Genomic DNA, 18,285 nt, shown 5'->3' with positions numbered 1-18,285 from the left:
TTGGTGCATTACTCCTAGAGCCAGTTGGAAAAACTTTGATGGAACCATATTGCACTGGAATATGCAGTTCTATTGAAATTCAAACATGTCGCAAAATCAGGTTGATTTTACCACTGTTTCATTTCAGAAGTAAAATGTGGAAAAAAGTTCAGACAATAGTGAGATGTCCCATTTCAACATTTTTGGAACAAAATGTTTAGATTTTTTTTTTGTTTCGAAATTACCTTGTTTTAATTTTTTAAAAATGTTATATTATAATACAAAACAGCCAATGTTGCAAAGTTTTGATTTCCTCAAAATGAAATGTTTTGATTGACCCAAAACGGTTTTTTTTCCTTTGTGGAGAATTTAAAATGTTCGGTTTTCATTATAATTTGGAACAAAGCCGAACTTTGAAATCCTTTGCAAAATGGAACTTGCATCTTCCCCACACAGCTCTAATTACTACCTTTATGATTAGAAATGAAACTGAGCTGTGAACTTTGGATCCAAAGCCTTCTGACGATCAGATGGGGTGAAATCCACCCTTTTTTGGTTTAGAATTCTGTAGAGATCTGTGCCTGCTGTAACGTTTAGGTCAAGATCCAAATATTTCTGTAATTTGAGGGGTTTTTTTGGATCCATGATTTTGGTTCAGACCTATTTTCACTTATTACATTAGTGTGTTTCTGCTGGTGGTGAAAGAAGAACATTTTCTTTTAGTGCACTGTTATTGGAGAATACCCAGGGATGATTATGCATCAGTGACATACATTGTTGTGTAAAAGTGGAACTGTGAAGATACTGGGGGTTGCTGAGAGAGCGGTCCAGTGCACCAGGGCATGATGCTAAAGAATAGGAGAGAGTAAGAGAATTGGGGGCAGTGGCAGGACTTAGAGAAATGTCAGAAGTAGGCAGTGAAGTGAAATGAGATGGCAGCATAGAGCTTTTAGCTGTGGAACAGAAAGTGAGTTATTAGTGGAGAACAACTCAAGCGTGGTCTAAACTAGCAACTTACATTGATAGAACTACGTTGTTCCATACCCCTGTGGAAAATCCGTATCCCTGAGTGACGCAGTTATAGTGACCTAACTCCCAGTGTAGACAGTAGACAGGGAGAGCTTCTCCCATCGACGCAACTACTGCCTCTTGGGGTGGTGGAGTACCTACACTGTCAATGTAGATAGTGTCTCCACTAAGCACTACAGCGGAACAGCTACATCGCTGCAGTATTTTAAGTGTAAACAAGCCCTCAGTGTTGGAAAAGGGAGTTACGTTGGTGGATCCGTGCAGCTCACAATTCTAATACAGGTAGGCCCAATTTCTGCTCCCAATGAAAGTGGGCAGCAGTTGGTTTATACCATCACTCACCCCTTAGCTTCAGTCTTTACTTATTTTCGGGAGCTGGTTATCCCATTAACTGTTGTATTTTCACAGCAGGTAGAAACTATTTTAAAGGTCTGCTATTAAGAAATCTAGACATGTTCAAGACCATTTTTTGCTACCTGCATATCCTATATTTTTGTTATCTTATAAACGTATGTTTACTTGCAGATACCTAGTCGATGAAATTAAGAAAAGAGAAGGATTCCAGCTTCTGTTGGAGGTAGGTGACTATAGAACTGAGTTTGTGTTTTTGTCAAATGCTAGTCTGTATTTTGGGTGCTTATTTAAATAAACTTGGTAAATTGCTGATGCACAGAAGTGTTAAACCACATCATATTGTCCATATTTCACATAATCAGTCTGTCCATTTCTGGGGTTGTGTAGGCATTGGGACCTATGGCTTGAGTAATCCCCTTGTATGGCAATGGGTAGGGTTGCAAAAGGACCACCCTTGCTAGAGCTATGGCTAAGAACTAGAGCTGGTTGGAGTTTTTCAGTTAAAACTTCTGTCCTGAAAGTGGACTCTTCTTCATTTAAAAATAATGATAATAAAACAATCGTCACCCCCTGCATTCCCAAATTTCCAGTGTAGAACAACTGGCACTTTTCAAACAGCTCTACTGATAACATTTTTTTCCTTCCAATTTACTCCATGGCAAAGTAAGTTGACGAAGATCCTGTTTGCAGAGAATGTGCTGAGCAGCGGGGGGTCCCAGCTCCTGCCCCTGCTCAACTCTTTGGCCAATGAGATCAGCACCTGGGAACATCGAGGAGGGGAGTCTATTTAGAGGAAGTGTGTGTGTGTGTGTGTGTGTGTGTGTGTGTGTGTGTGTGTGTGTGTGNAATGATGGTGTGATCTTGCTATCTTCCTCCCTATTTCAACATTTGTTCCTTGTTTTTCAGCCAGCATCAGTGAAAACTGTGGGTATAGTAGGGTTTAGTAGTGGGGAGGTATGTTCTAATCCTCTCCATCCTTTGCCCCCCTTAAGTAGAGCTCTGAATTGCAAAGACATGGCAGGTCACTGTTAAGGAGGTGGAGTTTTTTAGGAAGTTTGAACAGGACTGGGATGCATTAACTGTTTCTCCAGATGGTGCTATGTGTCCTTCATTTGTCCCAAAAGAAACTGGGTAGAATCTGTAGGGGCCTATTAGGAAAATTTGTGAATCCTACACGCAGAATCCTCATAAGTATGAAGTGTCCTAATTTTAACCAACCGTGAATGGTCATTGTTGTGAGTCTCCCATCAACAAGAAGTTCTGAATTGAGCATAAAACCTAAGAGAGATACTCAGGAGCCGGGTGGAGAAGCGGAGTCTTCTTTGTTCCACAGTCATATTCAGAAATTTTGAGAGAATATCTCCTGGACAGGACATGTATATCACCCCAAGGAGTTTTGGACTCTAATTAAATGCATGGAATCCTGGCATCAGGTCCATTGTTATTCCATATGAGTACCAAGCGGTCAAAAAAATTGCCATTATAAGGTGTTTTTTTATGAATAATAGGGTTTTCTGAAACCAAATTTTTTCATTTTTTTTTGTATTGATGAAATTTCAGTTTTTTTCACTTGAAATGAAAAATTAAGGAAAAATCAAAATTTAAGTTTTAATTTTGAAGTTGTACTAAAATGTCCACCTTCTCCCTGCTTCCCTTGTCTCTTCCTTTTTCCCACTGGAAAAGGAAGGTAGGGGTGGGTGTGTGTGTGTGTGTGTGTGTGTGTAAAAACTTGAAGACTCCCCTTCCCGCCCAGTGTGGGGGGTGGGGAAAGCAGGGGTGGCATAGGCATTGTAGAGGAGTAAAGGGGGTGAAAAAATATAAAAGTCAGCATTTGGGGGTTTTTTACTATGGCAACTAAACAAAAGCCCCTTCAATCTGATGAGGAGGAGTTGTTTATTTTTTGATGAAACATTTCTAAAGCTCAAACGTTTTAGCTGAAAATTTTCACAGAAATATAATAAAACCTTTTGACCCGCAATCATTGATAAGCAATCCTTTTTTCTCTTACTCAGCCAGAGTATGCAAACATTTGCTTTTGGTACATTCCATCAAGCTTAAGAAAAATGGAGGAAGGACCTGAGTTCTGGGAGAAGCTCCATCAGGTGAGTAGTACATATATGGCTTACTGGGTTTATTATGATTATCCCTTCTGCCAGGGAAGGAGGAGAAATAGCTCCTGGATGTGCCCACCATTAACTCCTCCAATAGAATGTTATTTAATCCTTAGATAGATGTTGTTAGGATTTCTAAGTTTATTATGCTCTTTATTTAGACATGGCTAATTAAGTTTGTTTCTTCTTAATGTAACAAAAGCAGACATTATGCAAGTATTTAGTTTACTATCAAAACTGTTAGCCGATGATGGAGCTGAGAGAAGAGGAACAGTATTGTCTGTATCTCTTGTCTAGACAGAGCATTCATTACCTATTTCATACACTTAACATTGTCCTTGGGACTTGTCTTGCATTATCAGTGGATAATGTAAGGGAAGAAGTGCTTAAGAATACATTTCTGATGTTAAGCAACCCATAAAAGGAAGTAGGACTAGAATGGAAAAAAATAATGGTGAGCCTTTTGGTAACTTTTATCACTCTTATGGAAAATTACTAACATTTTGAAAATGGACTAAATTCTTCGATCAGAGTAAAATAACTACAGAGGAGCCTACAGTTAAGATTAATTAGAAAAGTAATGGAAACTGTGATATTTGTGTATTATTGAATAAGAAACTCTGCGACAAAGTGAGCCAAGCCGATTGTTGGTGGGTGGCTTGTTCTGCTTTTCCTTTTAACATCCGTTAACTAGGCAGTAGAAATGCAAGGTGGAGTGAGGATATGTAAATCCTAGACACAGCTAGGAAATCTTTCCTGCAGAGCCCAGCTCTTCTCCCAGTGTTGCTCACAACACAAACAGACCCCCTTTGAATTAAAGCAGGATACTTCTGTCTTCGGGGATGAGATCTTCTTTCCCCCAAATATTTTATTGTGTTTTTTTTAAAAAAATAAAAAAGAAAAAAAAAGTATACCTAACGTTTATACAAGCCCCATAAGCAAAAATGGGTCAGGTACTCAGCTGGTGTAAATTAGCAGAGCTCCATTGACTGCAACAGAGCTATGCTGTTTTACATCAGCTGAGGATCCGGCCCATGATCCCTGCTCCAAGAAGCTTATAAAGTATGTTAGGTGCTCTCTGGCCCCAAGCAGGGTGGGGGGAAAAAGAGAGGTTTCCATATTCCATATCGCAAGACACCACACATGTTGGGTTGGATCCGATCATGAGGACCCCTTATCGCAAGATGCTTCCTCTCCCCGCCATACATAACTGTCAATGGCCTCTCACTGTAACAGTGCCTGTGCCCCTCAGGGAGCAAGACTCTGAAAACGGGGCAGGGAGGAGCAAAGAAGAGGGGAGGTGATGGTCCCCCACCTTTCTCTGTGCCCACTTGAGTAGAAGGGCTGGCGCACTAGGGAGGAGGGAAGGGGTAGAGATGGAATAGAGGGACACCTTAGAGCACACGGAGAATGCCTTCCTGAGTCTCCCCAGTGCAGCCCCTGGAGCAGTGCAGCTCCACGCACCACCTATCAGGGCTGTGGTGTAAATACCACAACGTATCCCATTCTGTTAGCTTGGTTAAGTTAGCTTTTATAAGGTTGGCATGGGACTATGCATCCCAATAGAAGGTAGGTTGTAAGAAAGGATTTGAAGGAAGAAAGGGAGTTTCTGTACAAAGGAAGGGAAGAGTGTTTTCCTTCGCCTTCCCAGGGGGCAGCTCTGCGGTTATTTTATTTCTCTATCCCCAACACTGGGGGGGGAAGAGGAGGGGCAAATGTGGGAGACAAAGTGCAACAGAGACTCACTGAGAGAGAAGCAGAAAAGAATATAGCTGAAAGATTCAAACACCTGGGGGTTAATGTCTTTAACATCAGTATAATTAAGTTCCATGATTCAACATTGTTGATTTAAATAATTTACAATAATTAATCTAATAATTAATAATACACTAATTAGTAAAAAAGTGGAAGAAAAGAGGTAGTAAAGAGTGCAATCCTTGCCAAGAGGCTTAAGGCCTAGATAGCTGAAGATTTAAGAGGCTTGTTGCATCATGTCATCGTTATTCAGTGTGGGGATGTATACGATTTCCTTCTTAACTGCTGGCACTTCCTGAATATCTTCATTATTTTACTAAAATGAACATTAAAAACAGTTAATTTATAATATGTCTTTTCATACCATACTTAAACACAGTAATTATTCCATTTAGACAAAGATCAGTCATCTACTTTTTTGATGATCTGCAAGTCTGTGAATAATTAAGTGAGGATGTATGTTAGAAATTCCTTGTGCTGTTCATTGATTTATTACGCTGCGTATTCAGCAATAGAACTCAGAATTATACACTGTTTTCTAAGGTTATTTATGTTTAGTGCTTGTGACAGATGCTAAGCTGACAGCACTGGGACCATATCCTCAGCCTTGCTAAGGTGACTTTGTGCCATTTAGAGTGATGCAAAGCAACCTTAAAGCTTCCCTGCACTTTGGCTTTACTCCAGACTTCATGGCCCACGTGGTGCAGGGCAGGTGTCAGGACTGGCTGAGGCCATGGCGGGATCTCATTATGATGTCACAGCTATTGTTGTCCTGCACAACCTGTTATCTCTCTCAAAGCATTTTTCCATTTAATGCTTACTGTACATTTGTACAGAATATAAAACTAGAATGCAGGCTCCTATTAAAGCAAAAATCTATGTGTGGGCTGGGAAGGAGGAGGAGGGGGAATGCACTTTCTATAACATTAGAAGCAGACGTGATACTGTCAACAGTAGATATTCATCAGAGTGTATACTGGGGCATTTTAAAGAGCAGAAGACAATGATGGTGGAGGGGGGAAATAAGGTTGTCAGACATTAGTAATGTAGTGGAAATGGGATTTATTTGGAGCAATCAGCACTGTACCATAAAAGACTAAAATATTTTCAAGATTACAGTAGCAGCTAGAGGTCCCACTGAAAACCAGGGCCCCATTGTGCTAGGACCTGTACATGTGCACAATGAGAGAGAGTCCTTGCTCTAAAGAGCTTATATCATCTTAAATGCCTCTTTAGTGCCTGGCATGTAGCACAAACGTCAGAGCAAACTACGGATTCAAACCAAATGCTTTAAACAAGATTCTGAAAAAGTAAAGGAAGATGATAGGAGGGATTTCTTTCTTGGGCTTATAAAAAAATAAATGGAGCGTCCTGGTAAATGGGAAGCTTTTGTTACAATCAAATAGGAAATTACCGTGGATCTCTGTATGCGTCGCACTGCAAAACAAGGGAAATTGCTTCTAACCTGGAATTGATGCAACTCATTGGATAAAGTGACAAGCCTTGAATAGCTTTGTTAGTACTGTACATGCCCCCTGGTGGTTTTTTCCTGCTCATTCTTTTACGAATGCACTGTAAATAGGTACTATTTAAAACAAAGGGAGCCAATGGAATATAGAGCTAATTAAAGACACGATGAAGAAAGAAAACTGTGGTGCTCCCTACCATGTGGGGGGAAGGGGAAGGGAAAGGAAAGTGGAAATTTAAACCCAGCCCCCTCTACACTTCAAATGGTATCATTTCATAACTACCGATATCCATGTGTATTTGTGTTCATAAAGGGGTCAGGTTCTGCCCCCCCCCCCCCCGGCTCCGTTTGCAGGGCCCCAGTAGCACAGTGGAAGGAAACTGGCTCCATCACTGTAGCTGGGGATTCCTGCTGCATGAGAGAATCCCCACACGGCACTGAAATTGCATAGCTGGTTCCTGGTCATGCCACCCCTGCAGCCTCCTGTCCAGGGATGTGTTGGGAAGGAGCAGGGTTTTGTCAGGGGTGCAGCTGAATCATGTTGCACTCCAGCTCTCCTCCACTGACCAATGACATTGCCAGCTGCTATAGATTAGAGGAGACTGAGGCTGCTCCAAACTCTGGGCCTGGGACAAGCTTAAAACCAGCACCAAGAAAAGGGAGAAGTAACTTTCTTCTGGTTGATTCCCTATTCTACTGGCCCGTTGGAATCTTTGCTCAGAAGAGGATATGGGCCATAATTTTGTGTATTCATGTAGGATGAAATTTATCCCAGTGCAGGGAACCAGTGGAACATACTAGATGCCATATAAACCCATAAAGCCGGATTTAAGTGATGTAATTGACCTTGTCGTGGGTCCTTTGCACTGGGGTGAATTTCATCTATATTGTATTGCTAAACAATGTGTTAGAGCAACATATTCCTGTTACCTCAGTATGGCTTCTATACAAAATTATTTTAGTTCTGATACTGGCCTTTCAGTCTGAACATTTATTTGGATTTTGCCTTTTTGTGTTTGGATGCTGTCCTTTATAGGATATTTTGGTCAAGTTTTACAAACATTAGTCTGATTATATTTCAATGACCAGAAGGCAAAGCATTTTAGGAGTGTAAGATACTTTTTCTGCATTCGTATGTAGCCGTGCTATAAAACCTGAACCTTGGTGTGTTGTTTTCCCCCTTTATCCAGACTAACTCCTTCCCCACTCCTACCCACCTTTGGAGAAAAACATGTTTCTGATTAGGTTGGTAAAAGAGCCTGTCACACGAGCAGTGTTCTGATACATTTATAGACTGATAAGCTGTCTATCAATGCAGAAATGTAAGGGGGTTGAAATAGAGTTGCCTTGGCAACTTCCAAGTCTTGTAGTACTAATCAAATACAAATCAAGGGCCCAATTCTGCACACCCAAAATATCCATAGACTGCAATAGGAGTTTTGAGTGGGCAAGAAATGCAGAATCTAGAATAATCTGGACAACTAGTATTTGCCCCTTCATTATTTATCTTAGGACAGCAACAAATTAATGGCACAGTTAACAACTGCTACATTAAACAAGAAGGCACAGTCTTTGCACAGCCAAATGGCCCCTTGGTATCTCTGAGTTTTGTCTGCATATGGTATGCAGGATTTGGGCTCAGAGTTTTTCTCTTTTACCCCATCACTCTCTTGTTATAATACTTTACATTTCCTTTTTCCTCATTAAGAAATTGACTTAAAAATGTGTACTTTGGGAGAGTAGATGTTGCAGTCCTGATTCTGTAAACCCTTGTTTACATGAGTAATTCTTAATCTCAGAAAAGCCTCATGGGCTGTAGAATCAGTCTGTGTGAGCCAATGAGTCCCCATATAAGGACTCCTCCAACTCCCGTTACAATAAATGGAGAGATTTGCACTGCACAGAGATTTGAGTTGGATTGGCCCGATAGTCATAGCTATGATGGATTGGGAGTTGCTCTGTAATAATTTATTAATATTGTTTGTCGGGGTGTTTTCTGTATGACTATAATAGTTTAATGCAACTGGACAATGTCTGCAGAACAGGCAGGAAAGGAAAGAATGGCTCAACATAAGCCACCCCTTCTCTTGACACTTGTTAAGGGACAATGCCAGGACTACTAGCTTTAAAGGGTATGTCTACACTGGCAGAGTTGCATCGCTGGCAGTTACATCACCGCTAAGAGACCGCTGAAGGGAAACCGGTGTTGTGTGTTCACACTGTCAGCTGCGTGCGCAACAGCATGTTCACACTTGCGGCACTTGCAGTGATATTCGGAGCGGTGCACTCTGGGCAGCTATCCCACAGAGCATCTCTTCCTCTTCTGCTGCTAAGAGTTGTGGGAAGGAGGAGGGGGTCGCGGGGCATTCTGTGTCCTGTCCCAATGCCCCATGATGCATTGCTTCGCATCTCAGCAATCCCTGTGCTTTTGTCTGCATTTGGCGCCATCTTTCAACAGTTTGTGTACTGCGCGCTCTGCCTCTTCGGTTTGCAGGAATGGATCCCGCACTGTTGACCAATATGCTGCTTGCTCTGAGTAACACGTCACGAGTGGCAGTGGAGTTATTCCTTAAGCTACAAAGGCAAGAGCAGTTCAACATTGATCTTGCCACGCGTAGTAGCTATAACACGAGATTGCTTGTGGCATTCACGGAGGTGCTGACCACAGTGGAACGACAGTTTGGGGCTCGGGAAACAAGCAAGCACAGAGTGGTGGAATCGCATGTCATGGACATCTGGGATGATGAGCAGTGACTACGGAACTTTCGGCTGAGGAAAGCCACATTCATAGGACTGTGTGAGCTTGCCCCAGCCCTGTGGTGCAAGGACACGAGAATGAGAGCTGCCCTGTCTTCGGAGAAATGCTTGGTGATTGCACTGTAGAAACTGGCTACTCCAGACTGCTACCGATCGGTCACTAGCCAGTTCGGAATGGGAAAGTCGACCGTTGGACTCATGTTGATGGAAGTGTACAGGGCCATTAATCGCATCCTGCTCCGAAAGACCGTGACTCTGGGCAACGTGCGTGACATTGTGGATAGCTTTGCATAAATAGGTTTCCCTGACTGCGGAGAGGGGGGCGCGATAGATGGCACGCATATTCCAATTCTGGCGCCAGACCACCTAGCCACCGAGTACATTAATCAGAAGGAGTATTTCTCTATGGTTCTCCAGGCACTTGTGGATCACCGTGAGCATTTCACGGACATTAAAGCAGGCTGGTCCAGAAAGGTGCGCGCCGCATGAATCTTTCGGAACATTGCCCTGTTCAGGAAGCTTCAAGCCCCTGGTGATCCTGGGAGACCCTGCCTACCCCTTAATGCCGTGGCTTATGAAGCCATACACGGGGAACCTTGACAGCAGCAAGGAGCGGTTCAACAGGCTGAGCAAGTGCAGAAAGACTGTTAAGTGTGATTTTGGCAGTTTGGCTGCTTATATGGGAGGCTGGACCTGGCCAATGACAATATTCCTATGCTTATAGCCGCGTGCTGTTCGCGCCATAATATTTGTGAAGGGAAGGGTGAAAACTTCTCAGGACTGGACCACTGAGGCTCAGCGCCTGGAGGCTGAATTTGAACAGCCAGAGACCAAGGCCATTAGAGGGGTGCAGCGCAGGGCCAGAATGATCAGGGATGCCTTGAGGCAGCAATTTGAAGCTGAAATCCGCTAATGTTTGTTACTATGCTTGGGAGTGCGGTGCTTGTAATGCTCGGAGGTGATTGTGATTAGTGCAGACAATGCACTGTGAAGGTTTAAGAAAATTGCCTGTTGCTTTGCAGGGCTCTGTTTGCTTTCAATTAATGGAATAAAGCTTGCTTTCAAAACAAAACAATTCTTTTATTAAAAAACAACAACCAGAGGAGAGAGACAAACAAAAAAAACCACATCAGCACTGGGGGGGGGTGGGCGTAGGGAGAGTCCCAGCAGGAGGTGGGGTACCGGGATGGTTAAAGATTTGTGTATGTCCAGGTATCATATGCAGCCTTGTCCTTTGGAGTACAGTGCAGCAGGTACTGTGCTTCAGCCAGGCTAAACTGCAGAGGGGGATGGGTGTTGAGTGCAGTGGGTACTGGGAGTCCACAGGGCTGGACTGTGACGGGGCAGGAGTGGAATGCAGACTGGAGCCAGGAGGTTGATAAGAGCCACTGAAGTATCCACAGTGGCCTTTGCAGCGGAGGTGGGGTCGCCACCGAGTATTGCGTCCAGCTCTTTGTAGAACCGGCAGCTCGTGAGCGCAGCACCGGAGAGGCGGTTTGCCTCCCGTGCCTTGTGGTAGGCATTCCGCAGCTCCTTCACTTTGACCCTGCGCTGCAATGTGTCCCGGTCATGGCAGTGTGTCCATAGTGGAGCGCAGCTGGAACTAGATATCCTCCTCTCCCCAAATGCCGATGAGGTCCAGCAGCTCGGCATTGCTCCAAGAGGGGGATCGCCTGGTGCGTGGAGCAGGCATATTCACCTAGAAAGATGCGCTGAGACCACGGCACGCATCATCGAGCAAACAAGAAGGGGACTTTCAAAATTCCCGAGGAATTTAAGGGGTGAGGCTCACAGTTAGCCACCTGCGGGCAGGGCAGTAGAGGTCAAACCGATGACCAGAGAGGTGAAAACAGACATTGTGGGACACCTCCTGGAGGCCAGTTGCAGCGCTGTAATTGACCAGAGTGTCTACATTGGCACGGCAGCGCTGTAGCCCTGGTGCAGAAAGCTCTATGCCTCTCATTGGGGTGGTTTTTTTACAGTGCTGCAACTGCCCAGTTTCTGTGCACTAAGTGGCTTGGCAGTGTGTACACCTCGGGAGTTACAGCACAGAAAGCTGCTTTACTGCGCAGAAACTTGCCAGTGTAGAAAAGGTCAAAGATTTTGCCTTCTCTCCAGTTAACCTACAAAACTGGTTTGAATCAGGAGATGAAAAGGCCTGTGAACACGAGATCAAAAGACAGATGGGTCTAAAAAGAAACACTCAAGAAAGTGGGGTAGTTTTTCAGGGTGTCTGAAGAAGTTAGACCTTCCGAGATCACATCATGGGATGAGAAGTCTTTAGGTAAGACGTGTACCTAGATTGTTGTTTGTTTTTTTTAAATCCTTTCTCTAAGCGCATTCATCATACTCTTAAAATAAACAGTACTTGGTTTAAGAAGGCTGTCTGGTCACTGTAGTTGCCACTGGTTACAGTCTCCCAAAAGGGAGACCTGCAGATGTCTACACTCAGTCATACCTGTTGGGTAAGCCCCAGAGTACTGTAGGCCAGGGCCCAGTCTAGGAGTGGGGGAATTGCAGAATTCCATCCTGTGATAGGCAAGGTACAAGCTCTGACACCTAAGGGGTACACTCAGAGACCAGGAATGGGACAGAGGTTCAGCTAGGCCTCTGACTCTGGCAATAGCCAATATTATGATAATAAGCAGGATTTGTGCTAAGGTAGGGGGTGTGTGTGTGTGTTTCTAAACAAACTAGATTGCTATTTCACTCAGTGATACAATAAGGACAGTATAATTTGGTATGACAGTTGTTAAAGAAGGTACATTTTTTATTTTGTAATTAATGGTACATAGTTTACTAAGTAGATGAATAAACCTGTGCGATTTAGCCACATATAAATTACTGTTAAGGACCAGCACAATAGCATATATTAGAGAAAATTATAGTAATGTTGTAGTATCTCACTAGATAGGGATCTGCATGCTTTCCTAGTTAACACACTTCTGAAAATAGATTTATTATGTAACTCGGCTGTAAAGGTTATTGGCTGTGAATTAAAAGACTTAGCAAGGATTTTTTTAAAGATCAAAGAAATCTGGTCATTTGAGTGGTAAGATGTAAAAATGGCATATTAGTTTGGCTTCAGCGAATCAAAATTGACTTTTTTATTTACAACACTTGTGCATATACCCAGGGAATTTAAAATTACAGGTCTTGGGCATTCTTTTGTGCACTAGTATGTAAAAAGCAGTGCTAGGCCAAAGGTCAAGTCAGTTTTAAGGTCTGACTACTCTGGAACTACTAGAGATAGGAACCAATGCTTTATATGTTGAAAACTTGAGTCCCACTTCACAAAAAGTATAATTTGTTAGGCCCTCATCCTGCAAATATTTAAATATATCCTTAATTTCAGTATGTTTAACTATGTGCATCTGCAAATGTGTTTGCAAGATTAGTGCATTAATTTCTAATTCATGTTGCTCATGGGACGGTGGCTGGCAGCATCCTGTTGGAATTGAGGAGAGTGGTGAGGAGGGGGAAGCGAATTGCTAATCAGAATAATGTGTATGCATTTTTAAGATGTAATAGAATGCCGTAGACCTGGACTCGAAACACTTTGGACCACTGCAAATGATTTCAGGACTGGCACTCTCCTCTAAGAAATGATCCTGGACCTGTGATCAGAATGAGTGGTCGGGGAGGGGAGGCATGGACATTTGGATATAATCCTCATGTGTTGGGCCTGAGCTTGTTTTCACACTAGTCTTTGCTATTCACTTCAATGGAGGCAGGTTCAAGCCATTCGCAGATATAGGGTGAAATTCATCTATGGCTGACTCCTATCCCTGCATGTCTGCTTTTACTGATTCATAATATTTGTTTCAAAATACCTTAATAATAGCAACTCTTGGACATGTTTTGCCATATTCAGCAGCATTGCAGAATCTGTTCGCTATTGCTGTAGAGATGAAATGGAACAAAAATTACATGTTTTGCCACAGAGATTCCAGGAGGCTTTCAGGAATTGCTCATCACACTTTTCAAATATAATGATTTTTATCAGACTTATCTAGAATAAACATTACTGTTCTCAAAATGACGGTGATAGAACTAGGTTAGGAGTAATGGTGACTCTCTAGTGGCACTGAGTTAAAACTCATTTTTTGGAAAAAGATGTTGGATTATTACATCTCCTGCATTTGCCAGCTTCTCTCTGATAAGCATAGTCAACGTCTTACTACTTAATTTACTGTCAGCTACTTTTAAAAAAAACCCAGAAACTAGGGCTCCCAGGCAGCAGAGGATTTTATGTCTGCAGTATTATTTTGTAGAAAGTAATTTTTTTGTCATTCCTGCCCTATTTACAGTCAAATATCTTCCATTCTGAGGCTTACGTATTAGCCAGTGCATGGTGATACACTCTGCATAATCGGTCAGCTTCAGCTAGTGTGCCTGGGTCCCTGACTCCACCCGGCCCCTTTGGACATAATTTTTGCTCTGCTTAAACCTGACTACTTACTTTCTATTCCTTCATTCCCTTTTAAAGTTTTAAAATATCAGTTGGTATTTAATATGATCTTTCATGCCTGCTCTAGTGGGGTTTTTTCCCCTCTGGAAAGACTGGATTCCAAGGCTCAACAAGAGGTTAATTTTGTATTACTTGGCTCTATTTACTTCTGTCCGGTGCTATGCACTTCTTTTATAAAGTGTCATTGTGTTCGTGCACCTCTGTGCACCTCTTCATTATGCAGTGGCTTTCTCCATGCTGTACACACATTAATAACCAATGATGGAAGGAAAAAAGTTTGAGTTACATGCTGAACTCCAAACTACAGTTTTTTGAATGTGTCATAGATCATGTTTAATAGACTAGGGATCAAAATGAAACCCAATATGCATCACAGGGGAATTGAATAATTGAAGCATCCCAAGAATGTCTAAGTATTGGAATCTTGAGGTCGCTAGAAGCTTTATTCATTCAGTGCCCAGATTATACCTGACTAAAGGTCTTTTTTTCTTTTTTAACAAATATAGATCAGATTTTAACACAGAGAATTAATGGCTACAGCTTGCATTGTCCCATCTCCAGCCATGCTCATCCCTGACAGCTCAGAGGAAGGAGACTAGATCCTCTGCCCCCAATAGATTGGTGACAAAGAAATCCCTTCCTGGTTGGCTGACGCCCTGAAGCATGAGCTTTTAGGAACATAAGACATAAACCAAAAGTGAGCCCCAGGGATGCTGAGCCCTGCCCCTACTATCACAAGTAACCCCATCATATACTCACACCCATAAATTTGTCCAGCTCTCTTAAAACTAATTAAGTTGTTTGCCCCCATAACTTCTTTTGGGAGGCTGTTCCAGAACACCCCCTGATGGTTAGAAACCTTCTAATTTCCAGCCTGAATTTGTTCATGGCCAATTTATACCCATTTGTTCTTGTGCCAATGTTGTCCTTTAGCTTAAGTAGCTCTTCACTCTCACTGGTATTTAGTCCTCTCTGATGTATTTATAAAGAGCAATCATATCCTTTCTCAGCCTTCTTTTTGCTAGGCTAAATGAGACTTGGTGTTTTAGTCTGCTTCGATAAGAGGCTCTCCATTCCCCTGATAATCCTAGTAGTTCTTCTCTGCACCTGTTCTAGTTCTGAATGTTTTTTTTTTTCTTGAATATGGGTGACTAGAATTGTTCGCAGTATTCATAAGGTCTTATCAGTACCTTGCACAAAGGCTTTATTACTTCTCTGGGTGCTGGGGATTTGAGAAGAGGCACATAGGAAACTGAATGTGTCCTTTGCTCAGCACTTCTGCATTGAGTCCTCGAGAGAGGGAGTCTGGGGGGAGATCTGTGGCATGAAACTGGGTCTTCAGTTACATATGTCCAATAGTCACAGTCCTGGGTCTGTATAGGCAACATGGCCCCTTTCTCAGTCCAGGAAATCAAAGAGCAGTTACAGAAGGGTTGCAGAGATGCCCAGCTCTCTGCTTGTGGATTGGGGAGTGGATTCCATTCCCCCAACTCTCCTGAAGTCCCCCCCACAGAAATTCTGTCTACTGACAAACATGCATGTCTGGAGATGGGAGGGAAAGGGGGGTGAACTTCACTTAGGGAGTTAAAGAGAATAAGTGAAGAATAAATGCTATCTAGGAAGAGTTTGAATTAAAGAAGGGATTCATGGACAGAGGAGATAAATGCAGGGATGATGATAATTCTGGGTGAACAAATTTTTTGGGGTCAGTGTAGCCCTTATTTTCTGTTCTTGAATTATCTGCAAACAGACTGTGACTTGCCGATTTGTTCACTGTTCATAATTGCTCAACAGATATTTTTTTGACGACCAAGCCTGTGGCTTTTCAACTGTTGGCTGTGATTATTCCTTCTAAAATTTAACATTCAATATTTCAACTGTGAGGGGCTTAAATGTGACTTCAGTGATGCCTGGACCTTGTGTAGCCTCTCTGCACAGGGTAGATTTCATCCACTGTGAAAAAGCAAACATGGCTGAAGCAAAATTGTATTTAGCGGTCACTTAGCTGTTAGTGAATAATTTTCCTCACAAGGAACACAAAGTGTCTATGTAATACAGATTGCAATGGTCTTTGTTTGCACAGTTTAAAGGCAGTTTCTCTTACTGCTGGTGTGTGGTAATAGGAGCATCTTTGGTTATTTAAAATATTTATGAAGTTACTTAAATGTCAGAAATAATAATTGTTGTAAATCACAATCTTATAAATGAGTAATGAATACTAGGTTGTCTATTGGTATTGGCTTTTTGAACAAACCTTTCTAAAAGAAGAGAGATGTTGTCTCTGGTTACAAACCTTTTCACCATATTAGTGTCGTCATTAATACTGCACTGTAGCGTTCATTCCCATTTATACTAGGGATGTAAAATGTTAACTGGATAAGCAGTATTCTTACCAGTTAACCGGCCTTAACTGTTAACCCCGCAGCGGGCTGGCCGGCCCCAGTGGCCCCGCGCCGGCCACCCGGTCCGCCAACGCCAGCGGTCCCGCGCCGCCTGCCTGGTCCACTGACCCCAGCCGCCCTGCACCACCCGGCCAGAGTACTGGAGCAGCGCCTCCAGAGCAGTGCTGCCTGGCCTGGGGAAATGGGTTGTGGTGATAAATGGCTGAGTTGGCAGCGGTATTAGTATTTCTTGGGAGAAGAGGGAAGCAGCAGCAATTGCAGGGCTTTCCTGCAATCTGGCTGGATGTGTGGCATCTCAGCTGGGTTGTGGAAATTCATGGCCTCTGTCAACCCTGCAAGCCGGGCCTCTCTTTTGTGAATCTAGTTCTTTTTATAAACAACACTAACCTTGAAATTTCTAAACCAAACCTTATGGAAAATTCCATATCTCTTGCTTGAGCTTTGAAGCATTCTCTCAGTTGCAATTCATTTTGCATGCCAATTAAAAGCTGGTAAAGGACTTAAACAGCTTTAGTGCTTGGGCATTCAGTGTGTATCGAAATCTATGTTGAATCTTAACAGCTAGACTTGTTTTCAAAATGCAGCCATCCTGCTATATAAATAAACAGTACAGCTGTAACGTCGCACATGCGTTTTGGGATGAATCCTGCAAAATTCTATTTTAATAAAATATCTGAAGCCATAGCTGGTAGTGAACTAGTAAGACCATTGGGGGGCACCAGAACAACAGGAATAGGTTTGAGCTACTAATTAGCATACACACTGTTAATGTCTGCTGGGTGCAGTCATGCAAAATCTACTTCTAAAAAGAAAAAATATTTTCAGTTTTTATATGAATATAATTTTCACCGATGTGTCCACAGTGTGCTGTGTTTTCTGAGGAGACAAGCTGCTGTTATGGAAGATCCTACAGTATGTGTGAATTTTCTCCGACCTTCCAAGGAGCAATTGCTGCTGTCCTTTTTTTATAATATGTAATTTTGTATAGAGCATTACTTAAAAGATTTAGAATAGAAAGTATATATTTACTTTGAATATAGTTATCACTGAGTGGTTGGTCTTCAATGAAATGTGAAAAGCAACAGAGGGTCATGTGGCACCTTTGAGACTAACAGAAGTATTGGAACATAAGCTTTCGTGGGTAAGAACCTCACTTCTTCAGATGCAAGTAAACATTTACTTTTCAATGAAATGTGAAAGCATGTTTGTAAAGATATACAATCCTATATTCACTTAGCATGTATATCCACTGAGAGAACTGAATCCACAAATGTTTGAGAAACTAGTATACACTTTTAACTGAAGACATATGAACTGTCAGTCATACAAGGAAGAAACTACTCCGCCTTTGTGAAGACTTAAAGGATACATGGAGAGGTCCCTTACGCCCAATTGCTATGTATGGCTTTCAGCCTGGGTAGATACGCCCTGAAAATCTGCGGATATCTGCATCTGCAGACGTGATTGCGGTTGTGTTGTTTAACATCTTTGCGCATTACAGATTGGATGCGGATCCAAATTTTGGTATCCATGCAGGGCTCTATTAATGAGGTAGGGTGCTGGTGCGGATGCAGATGTGGATATATATATATATATAAAAGGTGGAGTGCAGATCATGGGTCGGATACAAGTTAATTATCACTGACGCGAATCCAAATTTTTGTATCCGCCTGGAGCTCTATAGATGTTCTGTAATTTTTCCCTTTGTGGCCATGGGAAACTGACATGATATGTTTCAGAGTAACAGCCGTGTTAGTCTGTATCCGCAAAAAGAAGAACAGGAGTACTTGTGGCACCTTAGAGACTAACAAATTTATTAGAGCATAAGCTTTCGTGGACTACAGCCCACTTCTTCGGATGCAAGTGGGCTGTAGTATATAATGAGGAGATATATATACACACATACAGAGAGCATAAACAGGTGGGAGTTGTCTTACCAACTCTGAGAGGCCAATTAAT

The 18,285-nt window shown here is 42.4% G+C and overlaps 1 protein-coding gene across 2 annotated transcripts in view; it reads left to right on the top strand.

Annotated features, from left to right (window-relative positions):
* GADL1 (glutamate decarboxylase like 1) overlaps positions 1–18,285 on the top strand; it is a 102,653-nt gene that overhangs the window by 55,417 nt on the left and 28,951 nt on the right. For both annotated transcript variants that reach the window (XM_034760839.1, XM_034760840.1), the window contains 2 exons: positions 1,534–1,585; positions 3,375–3,464. In XM_034760839.1, coding sequence (XP_034616730.1) covers positions 1,534–1,585; positions 3,375–3,464 — 142 coding nt within the window. The remainder of the gene's footprint in view (positions 1–1,533; positions 1,586–3,374; positions 3,465–18,285) is intronic.

The sequence above is a fragment of the Trachemys scripta genome, chromosome 2 (assembly GCF_013100865.1).
Source record: "Trachemys scripta elegans isolate TJP31775 chromosome 2, CAS_Tse_1.0, whole genome shotgun sequence".
In the NCBI taxonomy this organism is placed as follows: Eukaryota; Metazoa; Chordata; order Testudines; family Emydidae; genus Trachemys; species Trachemys scripta.
The sequence above is the reverse complement of the archived record's forward strand: the minus strand, read 5'-3'. Positions and strand labels throughout refer to the sequence as shown.